This window comes from Nerophis ophidion, linkage group LG06 (genome assembly GCF_033978795.1).
Source record: "Nerophis ophidion isolate RoL-2023_Sa linkage group LG06, RoL_Noph_v1.0, whole genome shotgun sequence".
Taxonomy (NCBI): domain Eukaryota; kingdom Metazoa; phylum Chordata; class Actinopteri; order Syngnathiformes; family Syngnathidae; genus Nerophis; species Nerophis ophidion.
The window spans coordinates 62,382,251-62,396,769 of NC_084616.1; the positions used below are offsets into that span (position 1 = coordinate 62,382,251).

The 14,519-nt window shown below is 40.2% G+C and overlaps 1 protein-coding gene across 1 annotated transcript; it reads right to left on the reverse strand.

The window, feature by feature from the left end:
• Positions 1 to 374: 374 nt before the first annotated feature.
• Positions 375 to 12,679, reverse strand: mtg2 (mitochondrial ribosome-associated GTPase 2). The gene is made up of 6 exons (XM_061904538.1): positions 12,354 to 12,679; positions 7,998 to 8,145; positions 7,820 to 7,935; positions 7,536 to 7,754; positions 7,329 to 7,467; positions 375 to 806 (listed from the first exon to the last, which is right to left on the reverse strand). Exons 1-6 carry the CDS (start codon positions 12,549 to 12,551, stop codon positions 412 to 414), a joined length of 1,215 nt encoding a protein of 404 aa, XP_061760522.1. The 5' UTR covers positions 12,552 to 12,679; the 3' UTR covers positions 375 to 411.
• Positions 12,680 to 14,519: the final 1,840 nt, after the last annotated feature.

Below are 14,519 nucleotides of genomic sequence, written 5' to 3' on the forward strand. Positions count from 1 at the left end.
TGTTTCTGAAAATATACTGAAATTGTAAAAAAAACAACTACATCTGGCCTACTGTATTTAGTAAAACAAAAAAATCACATGTATTACTTCATTTCCATTACACACTACTCTTAGAAGGAAAATGATTGTGTTTAAAAGCCATTGTTTTGTAGGAGTTTGTCCAATACTGCCCCCAAGCGGTCAAGTAAATACATCAGTCCAAACTGTATGACACGCTGTCAGAAAATCGGCTATTAAAATAATTCAATTCAACATGTAAATAATTTGAAATTAATTTGTTAATGATCTGAGAACCAGTTTTTAAGTTTGTAAACTCACCTTCAATAAAGGAATCGGATTTAAAAACTTAGCAATCTATTCACAAAACAATGGGAAAGTGTTTTATGTTTATTAAAAATAAACAATTCCTTATTACCATGTGTACTTTCCTTCCTCCGTGCTACTGTCTCCATGGAGATAGCCGTCATACAGCTCTCTAAGGTGGAAAATGAGCTCCTCTGTGTTGTGTCCAGTGACCGCTGACACAGCAATGACTCTTTGAGTCACACGGCTCTTCAAAGTCTGTAACTTTTCCCGGGTTTCGGGTAAGTCTATTTTGTTGGCGACAATGACATGAGGTCGCTGAGAGAGCTCAGGATCATACTGGTCTAGTTCATAGCGCAGGTGCTGGAGCTGGGTCCAGGGCTCAGGGGACGACAAGTCCACCACAAAGAGGAGGAACCGGCAGCGTTCGATGTGTCGCAGAAAAGAGAGGCCCAGGCCTCGATTTTGATGCGCTCCTTGAATGATGCCTGGGATGTCAGCAACTGCATCAAGAAGAAGACAGACATGTTTAAAAGCAGGATCCAGTGGAACTTTTGACGGTCTAATCAGCTTTACTTTAATGGCATCTCTAATACTGTCAACATTGGCATGTCATGGACCTAAAATGTGTGTTAAAGGTAACATGCTCCCAAAATAAACACAGTATTGATTTCCAGGCATGCATTCTAACAAGTTTCAGTACATTTCAACTGTGGATGGACTGCATCAGCCTGCTGACGTCACATACCGGAGAGCCGAGGCCTTTTCATATTCCACAGTATGTGTTTTTAGTAACATCTTCATCCAGACTCACGCTCTAGTCACACAATGTGAAGGAATGATCAAATACAGTGGGGCAAAAAAGTATTTAGTCAGCCACCGATTGTGCAAGTTCTCCCACTTAAGACAGAGGTCTGTAATTTTCATCATAGGTACACCAACTGTGAGACAATGTGAAAAAAAAAATCCAGGAATTCACATTGTAGGAATTTTAAAGTATTCATTTATAATTTATGGTGGAAAAGAAGTATTTTGTCAACCATTCAAAGCGCTCACTGTTGGAAGGAGGTTTTGGCTCAAAATCTCACGATACATGGCCCCATTCATTCTTTCCTTAACACGGATCAATCGTCCTGTCCCCTTAGAAAAACAGCCCCAAAGCATGATGTTTCCACCCCCATGCTTCACAGTAGGTATGGTGTTCTTGGGATGCAACTCAGTATTCTTCTTCCTCCAAACACGAGTTGAGTTTATATCAAAAAGTTCTATTTTGGTTTCATCTGACCACATGACATTCTCCCAATCCTCTGCTGTATCAGCCATGTATCCATTTTGGTATAAACTCAACTCGTGTTTGGAGGAAGAAGAATACCATAGCTACTGTGAAGCATGGGGGTGGAAACATCATGCTTTGGGGCTGTTTTTCTAAGGGGACAGGACGATTGATCCGTGTTAAGGAAAGAATGAATGGGGCCATGTATCGTGAGATTTTGAGCCAAAACCTCCTTCCATCAGTGAGCGCTTTGAATGGTTGTCCAAATACTTATTTTCCACCATAAATTATAAATGAATTCTTTAAAAATTCCTACAATGTGAATTCCTGGATTATTTTTTTTTCACATTCTGTCTCTCACAGTTGAAGTGTACCTATGATGAAAATTACAGACCTCTGTCATCATTTTAAGTGGGAGAACTTGCACAATCGGTGGCTGACTAAATACTTTTTTGCCCCACTGTATGTCTGCCATATGCATTGTCAGAGGTGGGTAGATTAGCCAGAAATTGTACTCAAGTAAGAGTACTGTTACTTTAGAGATTTATTACTCAAGTAAAAGTAAGGAGTAGTCATCCAAATATTTACTTGAGTAAAAGTAAAAAGTATGTTGTGAAAAAACTACTCAAGTACTGAGTAACTGATGAGTAACTTGTTCGTTTAATAATTACGGCAACAGATAATGCACAAAAACATAAAAATAGCAATGAGCAAATTCATAGCCAGGAATATCTCTTAAGCAACTAAAACAATATACATTAAATAATAACACATTAAAATAAAAAAATTAAGGCAAATTGAGCCACAATAACTTAACAGCACTATAGGCTCAGTAGGCATTCATCGATTGATTGAAACTTGTATTATTAGATTGCACAGTACAGTACATATTCCCTACAATTGACCACTAAATGGTAACACTCCAATAAGTTTTTCAACGTTAATCAATTACTTAATAAATGACCAAGTCGAGGTGATTTACTTCATATATACATATACACACATATCATATATATTTATACACACAGTATATAATTTATAGTTTTTTATTTTGCCGTTTTTGTTGAAATGTTAAAGGTGTTTTAATGAATATACATGCATGTTTAACATATAGATTCCTATCTTTCATGAAGACAAGAATATAAGTTGGTGTATTACCTGATTCTGATGACTTGCATTGATTGGAATCAGACAGTATAGTGCTGATAATGTCCACATTTTCAAATGGAGGAGAAAAAAATTTCCTCTTTTCTGTCTAATACCACATGAAAGTCGTTGGTTTTTGGCATCTTATTTGTCCAGCTTCCACATTCGTTTTTATACACTTTACAAGAAATACATTGGCGGCAAACTCCGTAGTTTGCTAGCTTGTTTGCGCTGGCTTTCGGAGAGTCTTATTTTGTTAGCGCAGGCGCGATGGAGCGGCGCTTTTATTGTGAAGACAGGAACTGTGCGATCAGCCACTAGGCTTATGACGGGAAGTACAGTTGAAATAAAAAGTGTCGTTTTTCCTTTACACTTTCGATTGATTCTTTTATTAGTAGATTGCACAGTACAGTACATATTCTGCACAATTGACCACTAAATAGTAACATCCCAATAAGTTTTTCAACTTTTTTAGGTCGAATTCGACGTGTGACGGTCACGTGACCGCCTGGTTTTGTTTGATTGGTCCAACGTCACCAGTGACTGCATTTGATTGGTGAAACGAAGGCATGCGTAGTTCCTACTTTGAATGCGTGTCTGACAAAATCAAAACAAACAAAATGTGCATTAACAGATCAATAAAAAAAAAAGTAGCGAGTAACGAGCTGATTGTAGATAAATGGAGCGGAGTAAAAGTAGCGTTTCTTCATTATAAATATACTCAAGTAAAAGTAAAAGTATGTTGCATAAAAACTACGCTTAGAAGTACAATTTATCCCAAAAGTTACTCAAGTAGATGTAACGGAGTAAATGTAGCGTGTTACTACCCACCTCTGTGCATTGTTGCAGGTTTTAGTAATTGACCTAAAGTAGGGGTCAGTCTGCACACATTTACAAATGGTGGGAGTATGCGGAAAGTATGGACTTCTTCACTCAAAATGGGACAGACCAAACAAGAGTGTCATTTTTAACCCGTTTTAATGATTCTGACTTTGAAGAAGAAAGGTTTTGATGGGGGGGGGAAAAAATAAAGGAAAATCCATCCATCTTCTACCACTTGTCGCTTTCAGGGTAACAAGGGGTGCTGGAGCCTATCCCAGCTGCATTCGGGTGATAGGCAGGATACACCCTGGACAAGTAAAAGCCAAATGTGATTGTAAAAATCAGGAGGGTCCTACAGGGGAGAAAGACTGAGTCCGAACCAGTGGAAAAAGAGAGAGAAGAGCAGACTGCGCTCAAAAACAAGAGAAAAAGAAGGTAAGCCACGACCATTCTTTTTGGCATCCTCTTTCACGTTGCACCAAGAAAAATTCCTAGTTTGTGAACCCGTTCTCAAACAATGGCAATAAAAACTATTCTGATTCTGATTATTTTACTGATTTTTCTCAAGATGCTTGAAGAAATGCTGAAGAGCATGAGGAAACAGGCTAAGGTGTCCATGGAAGAGAAGGGAAGTGTTTTATACTCTGAAAGTCAAATTCAAGACTTTCAAAGACATTTTTAAGAACACGATGAATACAATTTAAGACCATTTTACGTCCATACTGACAAAGAAGCATAAAGACCCTAAAGAAAATCAGAGGCCCAGACTAAATTATAACTTTTGTATATGAATTAATTCACTGCTCTTTTACATTGGAAAACTAAATGTTGAACCAAACAAAACACCGGAAGACTCTTTATTTTAAACTATATTTGTTTGGAAAATAATAATGGCAAACATTGCGATAGCCTTTTTTTCAGATTTTCAGGAAATTCCGAAGCCTTGCTCAATGTTATAAAGTCTTCTTGCAGTAGATATTTCATATCAAGTGATATCACGTAAAAACAACCAGAAAGTCGGCCGTAGTGGAAGAAAGCAGGTTTGTGAAAGAGACTGCTACAACTTCTGCTAATACTAAATGATTCACTTTTGCAGATGTGGTGGTTCTTCCAAGGTTTCTCGTTGTTCCCAGTGGGTTAAGTTTTTTCTTGCCCTGATGTGGGATCTGAGTCAAGGATGTCGTTGTGGCTTGTGTAGCCCTTTGAGAGATATTTGTGATTAAGGGTTATAAAATACACTTTGATTGATCACTGTATAATAGTATTATTTACTAGTAAAGACCCTTTGGCAGTTGGCACCACTTTACTTAAATACCGCTCCATTGGATGAGGGAGGTGTAAGTTGTTTCTTGTACAGTTGTGCAGGTGTTGGTGGTGTTATTAAATCTTTTGACACTGACTTATCCCAGATTTTCGACTTTTTATTTCTTGTTCCATTCACTTTCACCACAATGTTTACAAATGCTGCCCTCCATATCCGGGTCCTGACCAGACTGACATCGGTAAAAACTTTTTATACCTTTCCATTGGGTTGACAATTATTGCAAAAAAGTAATCACAATTACTTTTGATTGATATTGTAATCACGATTAACAGCATAATTATTGATTAATTCATTTGAAAACATGGGTACAGCCAAACCTGTTTATAGTGACCACTCAAGGGTAGACAAAGTGACCGCAATAGACAGGTTGGCCGCCATTTAGAATTTCTGTACATGTTGACCTTTAAACAATTACGTCTACATGCACCCGGACTTGTAGTAAACCCTTTCTAAAATACTGGTTTGCAAAGCTTGAACAATGCTATTGAATTTGAGCCTACTCATTGTTGCTCACGTGAATGGCATGCTGTTTTCCATTCATGCCACACTTTTGGGGATCATTCAACTGCACAAAGCTTAGGGGAGCTTCGGTAAACTTGCCGAGTCCCGGTGCGACTGCATGGTCTGGCTGCTCGCAACCCCCCGGTTGGGATCCCATTGCGCCCACCGCAAATCCCGCCTAACAAATTAAATTTCACAGGTTGTGGTATGGCAGATTTTGATATCGGTGGGCGCTATACTTTTAAAAAACTGTTCTGACGTTTACAGGTGTCCGTTTTTGACAAGGTATATAACACTACTTGTTTCTGCGGGGGGAAATTTTGGGGGTGGTATCGGTAAGAGATCGCCATGGACAGGTGGCCGCTAAAACAGGTCTGACTGTATTTATTGTACTACGAAAACATAGCGCTGTGTTAAATAAAAAGTAGCAAACGTGGTGAGATCCCAAACTTCTCGTAGACCTGCTCTTTTTGCACTCATTTCACTGTTACAAGCTCCAAAAATTTGAATGCATGTTCCAATGCCCAATAATTGCTTATTTTGATAATTATATTGTCATGGTTGTGAGAAGCCATAATCAAAGTCAAAATCAACATTTGATTTATTGTCCAGGTTTACTTTCCATCTACTGGTTAAAATCAAACATTGAATTGTTTGCTCTACAGCCACAAATTTCGTAACCTAGCTAGCTCATCTCTGCTCCGTGCCCACACATCAACAGTTGGTTGTGCTGGGTTAAATAATGATCGGGCTGCATAGCTAATTAATTAGTTCCAGTTTGTATTTGTTAAAGGGGAACTGGACTTCTTGGGGAATTTTGCCTATCGTTCACAATCATGACGACAGATGGGATTTTTAAATAAGCATTCTAGCTCGTAAATAAAAATCCGCTTACAATTGAGTCAATGAGAGGTCCTCTATTCCGCCCATAACTCCCTCTAAAAAACATCTAAAAAGCACCAACAATACTCCATTTATATTTTGTGACAAGAATATTAAATAAATATTAGCAATATTGTTATTATAAGCACTAACGGAGACAAACTGTTTTTAGCGGCACCGTGATCAGCGGGAGCTAACAGTTTGTGCTCAGAGGCTTCGGTGAGCTGCTTTTACGCCTCGGAGCTCAAAGGTTTATTCTAGATCATAAATAATGCCTCTCACTTGAATAGAAGGATGAAGACGATAATCTGACGAGTTAATCTGGGAGAATGGTTGTCCCGGGAGACTTTCGTGAGAGGCACTGAAATTTGGGAGGGTTGGCAAGTATGAATTACTGCGTCGCCGAATGCTTAAAGTGATCAAATGTATTTTCTATTTAGAATGCAGAAAAAAAGATGAACGGTTGTTCTTTTCTTGAATAGGAATTGTAAACGATAGACACAATTCCAAAAAAAGTGCAGTTCCCCTTTAATAGCACCTACAAAAATGTAAGTGTTTAAAAGCCAGCTTTTACAGATTTCTGATATTTATAGATTTATAACATTTTAATCTATTTTTAAGAACTGTCATGGTCATATTCAAAACTTTTTAACCAGATTTTGATGGAATTTAAGACATTTTACGGCCTTATATTCCAATTATAAGATTTAAGGATAATGCAGGTACTCTTATATTTATTTTGAAACATAATGTTAACCATATCAGTTATGAACCAATGATTAAAAACATGCTATTTAATGATCAAAATAGTATGTTTTACATGCTTTTATCCACAGTGCTTATGCAGGGAAATAGGTTTCAGTTCTGTGGATGACATCACACCAAGAGGGGGTGGCATATCAAACCTGGCAATGGAAAGTGGATGTTCCAAGTACAGTTAGTTATCTACCAATTACTCAAAAACGAATTGATATTATGGCAAATGACTACCAGACTCACATTCAGGAGCAAAAAATGAATGACGTGAACTTGTTAGTAAAAAGTCGGTCATTTGGACACTGTAGGTCCTTAACGTACCTGCAATTTGCTCATAATCTCTGTACTTGACAATTCCGACATGAGGGTTGAGTGTTGTGAAAGGATAAGGAGCTACAGCAGGCCTGGCTCTGGAGATGGCTCTCAGCAAAGAGGATTTTCCAGCATTTGGAAACCCAACCTGGATGGAATAAATCAATTGTTACAGAACACTTTGCGCCTTTTCAAACCGCGAGAGCTTCTTCTCACCAGTCCAGCATGGGCCATAGTGCGCAACGCTAGATGAAGAACTCTCTCCTCGCCCTCACTTCCGTGGGTTGCAGTCACAGGGGCGCGGTTCTCATTGGACAGAAAGAACCTGTTCCCTTTTCCTCCAGCTCCTCCAAACACAGCCATATACTCCTGGCCATGCACAGAAAGATCTACAATAATCCGTCCCTGCTCCTTCACCACAGTGCCAATTGGAACCTACCACAAAACACATAAGTGAGACACAACTTTCAAGAAGTTTGACAGGTATTATTTTCACTCACAGAAATAAATGATGGGCGACCATTTCGACCATAACAGTTCTTATTGCTCCCTGATTGCCCATCTTCTGCCTTGTACACAGGAACTATTTGAACCAGAGACTTGACAACCCGATCAGCTGAGAGACAAAAAATAAGAAATTCAGCTTTAAACACATTTTGGCACATGCTATTTTCTCACCCTTTATAAAGATGCTTCCTCCATCACCACCGTTTCCTCCATCTGGTCCACCCCACTCTTTCCGAGGCTCGCTGTGAAAGCTGCAGGCTCCTTTCCCACCTGAACCGGCCACCAGCCGCACACGTCGGTTATCTACAAAGAAGTAGGTCTGGATAGAAACAAACAGTGCTGCTTCTTTAAACAAAAAAACAACAACATTGAAACAAACACTCCCAAAAACATAACAAGCAGTTCTTATCAACTACCATTTCCAAGAAGACAAATAAGAAAAAACTGTAGTGTTATTTGGAGAAGTGAATAAAATAGGATTCCAAAAGAAATGTTCAAAAATGGTTTGCCCAGACATAAAGTTTCTCAAACAAATAAAATGTTCAAAAAACATTTTACAAAGTGACTGCTGCAGACACAAGTAAGGTTTGATTATATTCCATAAGATAATGACAATTATATTTTTAAGAGCAATTTCCTTCGACGCACTTTAGTTTTTTCCCTGACTTTATTACCTTCTTGAGCCACTTCTTTTGGGACTCTATGGAAGCTCTTTCCTATCTCTCTATTTCAGGGGTCGGCAACCTTTACCACTCAAAGAGCCATTTTGACCCGTTACACAAAATAAAGAAAACTATGGGAGCCACAAGACTCTTTTGAAATTTAAAATGAAATACCACAGTGTACAAAGTTTTGTTTTGCTTTGTGCTATGTATTAACCAGGGATCTCAGACACACGACCCGCATATGAAAATGTAATATTAGTGCGAGTTTTATTTGAATGTCGCTTGACAACATCACATTTGCCAACCATCTCAATTTTCCTGGGAGACTACCGAGTTTCAGAGATACCTTCCCTCGGCTGTCTGCTGGTTTTCACACAAACAAAAGTAATAAGGGCGTTCAATGGTGACAATGCATTTAACACCCTCCACAATCGTAACAAACAGCATACTAGGCAGTTTGCATGTTGTATGTGGCTTCTGCAGACACTCATTAGCGTCTGCAAGGCATACTTACTCAACAGTCAAACAGGTTACACTGAGGGTTGTGATATAAACAACTTTAACACTCTTACTAATATGCGCCCAACTGTGAACCCACATCAAACAAGAATGACAAACACATTTCGGGAGAACATCCACACTGTAACACAACATAAACGCAACATAACAAATACCCAGAATCCTACGGAAATCCCTACTTTTCCAGGGGCCAATATATATCCACGCTAGCACCAAACCCCGCCCACCTCAACCGACGCACGGAGGGTGGGGGTGGTAGTGGGGGGTGTATAATGGAGCCCGGAATAGTTATGATGCATAGGATTCTGGGTATTTGTTACGTTTCGTTTGTAATGTGTTACAGTGCGGATGTTCTCCCGAAATGTGTTTGTCATTCTTGTTTGGTGTGGGTTCACAGTGTGGCGCATATTAGTAAGAGTGTTAAAGTTGTTTATACCACAACCCTCAGTGTAACCTGTATGGCTGTTGAACAACTATGCCTTGCAGTAGCTTGTGCATTGAGTCAGCAGCCGCACACTAGATGTGGCCAGCCGGCACTCAGATAGCATAATATTAAAGTGGACGCTACGACATTGTTACGGAGACGTTGAAGGCATTCCCTTCACGGCACGGCCTTAATACTGTTGTCTGGGTGAAAATATGAGAATGTTAGTCTGGGCAAATTCCTGCAAGAGGCAATGAAATATGGAAAACTTCCCGGTAGGGCTGGGCGATATATCGATATACGATATATTTCGCGGGTTTGTCTCTGTGCTATATAGAAAATTACTATATCGTAATATTCGAGTAGACGTTCTCACGCAGCTGCGGGCTTTACACTCTCCTCGCTCTTTCCTGTGTCTGCTCACAGACAAGAAGGCGCACATTCATACGTAACATACTGTCACGTCATACGTATACGCCCTCGCCCAGCGGAGAGGTAGCCGCGTGGCTAACGTTAACTGTGATGCTAGCGGGTTGTTGCGGAGAAAGAAGGTGCGAATCTCGTAACAAATGAAGGAAGAATTAATTCCCAAGAAAAACAGCACGAGGCCCATCGTCTGGCGGTGGTTCGGCTTCAAGCGGGAATATGTTGAATAGACAACTTTAATTTGTCATGTGTGGGGCACAAGCGTTGCTACTGTTGTAAGCACAATACCAATGGCTCGCAATTTGCAAAATGCGCAATCGCATTTTGCAAATTAAATGTAAAATCAAACGTTTATTGGATTCATGACTATACAGCGTACATCCACGACAGAACTACTGACTAACTACCACAACTTGGTTTACTATTTATAAAATATAATAATGTAGGGTTACCTGGAACTTGAAATAGGCCACCCGGCCTGAATCCACAATTGGTAGTAGTTTAGTCAGTAGTTTAATCGTGGATGTACACTGTATAGTGATGAATCCATTAAAGATTTGATTTGACAGTTTTGGGTCTGCCTCACAATACGAAGTTCCTGCAGTCCTGTGTTCAAATCCAGGCTCGGGATCTTTCTGTGTGGAGTTTGCATGTCCTCCCCGTGAATGCGTGGGTTCCCTCCGGGTACTCCGGCTTCCTCCCACTTCCAAAGACATGCACCTGGGGATAGGTTGATTGGCAACACTAAATTGGCCTTAGTGTGTGAATGTGAGTGTGAATGTTGTCTGTCTATCTGTGTTGGCCCTGCGATGAGGTGGCGACTTGTCCAGGGTGTACCCTGCCTTCCGCCCGATTGTAGCTGAGATAGGCGCCAGCGTCCCCCGCGAAAGGGAATAAGCGGTAGAAAATGGATGGATGGATGGGTGATTTCCTTCTTTGCATGAAAGTTTAAAAGTAGCATATATTAGTGCAGTATGAAGAAGAATGTTTTAATGTAGTCACATAGAATCATAATACTGCTGTGATTATATGTATGAAGTGTTCATTCAAGGCTAAGGCAAAATATTGTACTATATATCGTATCGCGATATTGCCTAAAAATATCGCGGTAATAAGAAAAGGCAATATCGCCCAGCCCTACTTCCCGGTATAATGGGGGAGTCGGCAAGTATGCAGCTGAGCCACATCAGAGTGATCCAAGAGCCGCATGCGGCTCCGGGGACGCAGGTTGCCGACCTCTGGTATAACGATACACCACAGTAATATCGACTATATTTATTTTGTTATATAAAAGTTATGTTATTGTGAGGTTTCTCATGTATGGGCTATAACCGTATTTTGAGATAGACAACGTTTTAGAACCATGAAGCAGTAATAAATGAGTGCCAACCAAATAGGATCTTTACAATTATTGTGGTGTGTTTGGGGCTTCACAGTGGAAGAGGGGTTAGTGCGTCTGCCTCACAATACGAAGGTCCTGCAGTCCTGGGTACAATCCCAGGCTCGGGATCTTTCTGTGTGGAGTTTGCATGTCCTCCCCGTGAATGCTTGGGTTCTCTGCGGGTACTCCGGCTTCCTCTCACTTCCAAAGACATGCACCTGGGGATAGGTTGATTGGCAACACTAAATTGGCCTTAGTGCAGTGGTTCTTAACCTGGGTTCGATCGAACCCTAGGGGTTCGGTGAGTCGGCCTCAGGGGTTCGGTGGAGCCTTTGCCACGGAGGTAAAGACACATCCGACTTATTGTGTAAATAAAAACTTCTCCCAATCGGCGTATTATGGAGACCCCCAAACAATGTTCCCTCTAATTTTCCATCTGATTTGCAGGTTGTTTGATTGATTGATTTAAACTTTTACTCGCAGATTGCAAAGGAAGCGAATATATTATATGAAACAGTTCAGTTTACACAGTACAGTACATATTCTGTACAATTGACCACTAAATGGTAACACCCAAATAAGTTTTTCAACTTGTTTAAGTTGGGGTCCACGTTAATCAATTCATAGTAATGTGTGTAAGGTGTGTAATTTGTTGTGAGTTCATGCACCGTGTTGGTTTTGTTCTTTGAACAAGGTGATGTTCACGCACGGTTCATTTTGTGCACTGGCAAAAAAAAACATGACTTTTTCTTGAATTTGAAAAAAAAAGAGACATTTTATTTTTCACTATAGGGTTCGGGGAATGCGCATATGAAACGGGTGGGGTTCGGTACCTCCAACAATGTTAAGAACCACTGCCCTAGTGTGTGAATGTGAGTGTGAATGTTGTGTATCTGTGTTGGCCCTGTGATGAGGAAGCGACTTGTCCAGGGTGTACCCCGCCTTCCGCCCGATTGTAGCTGAGATGCAGTAGGAAATGGATGAATGGTTGTTGTGTTTGATGCCATGAAACTTTGCAGGTGTTTATTTTATTTTTTTAAATACTAAAAACATTTCACTATTTGCTTTAACACCAACACGGTTATGTACCTCTCACGTTGTCACAAACCTACCTGCGTCTTTTCGGAAAGCTCCCTTTTCTGTGCGTTTTTTCGGGCTTTAGCCTGCAGTGGCGCAGAGGTGCTGACATGTTTGCTTGGAACATTCCGCCTGCCCGCCAAGGTGAGTTCTCTCTCTGCCAACACACATGTAAGTCCCGAAGGTCTTCTGTGAAGTAGCCGGAGCCGAACTCTGGATAATGTTGCTAGCATTCGGTCGTTTAGAAGTAGAATGATACTCTTTTTGTATGACAACTAGTTGTATCAATTAATAGGCCGGAGTATTGCGCCGCCAAACCTAAAATGCTTTAACTACTTGGAACGGAAATTCTATTATGACAGACTCGGGTACGGGAAGTAAAAGGGGACCAAACCCGCCTCGTTGAATGTTTACTGCCATCCTGCGGATTGTTTGAGGTATGACATGCACCATGAGCGCTGAGAGACACAGCGGTATAAGTTTAAAGGCCTACTGAAACCCACTATTACCCACCACGCAGTCTGATAGTTTATATATCAATGATGAAATATTAACATTGCAACACATGCTAATACGGCCTTTTTAGTTGACTAAATTACAATTATAAATTTTCCGGGAGTTTCGTCTTGAAAACGTTGTGTAATGATGACGTGTACGCTAGACGTCACGGGTTTTAAGGAAATATTAGCACTGCACACACACACAGCTAAAAGTCGTCTGCTTTAACGGCATAATAAGACAGTATTTTGGAGATCTGTGTTGCTGAATCTTTTGCAATTTGTTCAATTAATATTGAAGAAGTCACAGTAGAATCATGGCGTTGGGAAGCTTTAGCCTTTAGCCACACAAACACACAGTGATTCCTTGTTTACAATTCCTGTAGGTGAAACTTTACTATGAAACAGAGCGCGGTCAAGCCAACATGAATCACGACGGAATGTCAACCAGCAGGTTTCGGTGAGAAAATTGTCGTAAAAAGTCGCTTCTTACCGGAGAAAAGCTGAGTTTGTGCCGTCCATAAAGCTGCCGTCGACTCCCCTGAGACACTGCGCGTCAAGACACTCGTGGACATACACCTCCGACTATCAGGTACTATTTAACTCACTAAAACACTAGCAACACAATAGAAAGATAAGGGATTTCCCAGAATTATCCCAGTAAATGTCTCTAAAAACATCGGAATTTCCCAATGCAATCGCGTTTTTTTTTAACTTGTTTTTTTTAGTATTTTATTTTTTTTTCTAGTCCGTCGCTATCAATATCCTCAAACACAAATCTTTCATCCTTGCTCAAATTAATGGGGAAATTGTCGTTTTCTCGGTCCGAATAGCACTTTTTGTTGGAGGCTCCCATTAAAAACAATGTGAATATGTGAGGAGCCCCCGCACGTGTGACGTCATCGTCTGCGACTTCCGGTAGAGGCAGGGCTTTTCTCTTAACACCGAAAGTTGCGAACTTTATCATCGATGTTCTCTACTAAATCTTTTCAGCAAAAATATGGCAATATCGCAAAATGATCAAGTATGACACATAGAATGGACCCGCTATCCCCGTTTAAATAAGAACATTTCATTTCAGTAGGCCTTTAAGAGGATCCAGAAATATAGGATATTATACTTGAAACAGTATTTCGGCCAAGTGGTAATTATGACCTTTTTTTCAACTAAATAAAATTTATATCAGCTTGAAGAGAATAATATTTCATGTGTTTCATATGCAGTGTGCAGTTCATGTTTTCACTGTGACAAACAATGACAAGCTTACGGTGCATCCGGAAAATATTCACAGCATGTTATTTTCTTCCATAGTTTGTTATGTTTACAGCCTTTTTGCAAAATGGAAAAAATTAACTGTTGTCCTGTGGCGGGCACTAGGACCATGCTCACACGCAGCAGGATAGGTGTGGTTTGTGTCTGTTTAGACACACTTTAAACGTACTTGTTGTGTTATGTGATATTCAGTTCTTATGTTGGCAGTCTTGCAATAAATACCTGAAAGAAACAATGCTGTCTTTTTTGCATTTGCCACATTGGTGACCCCGACGTGATCCAATGTGGCAAATGCAAGAAACACAGCATTGTTTTTTTCAGGTCTTTATTGCAAGACTGCCAACATAAGAACTGAAGATCACACAACACAACAAGTACTTTTAAAGTGTGTCCAAACAGACACAAACCGCACCCATCCTGCTGAGTGTGAGC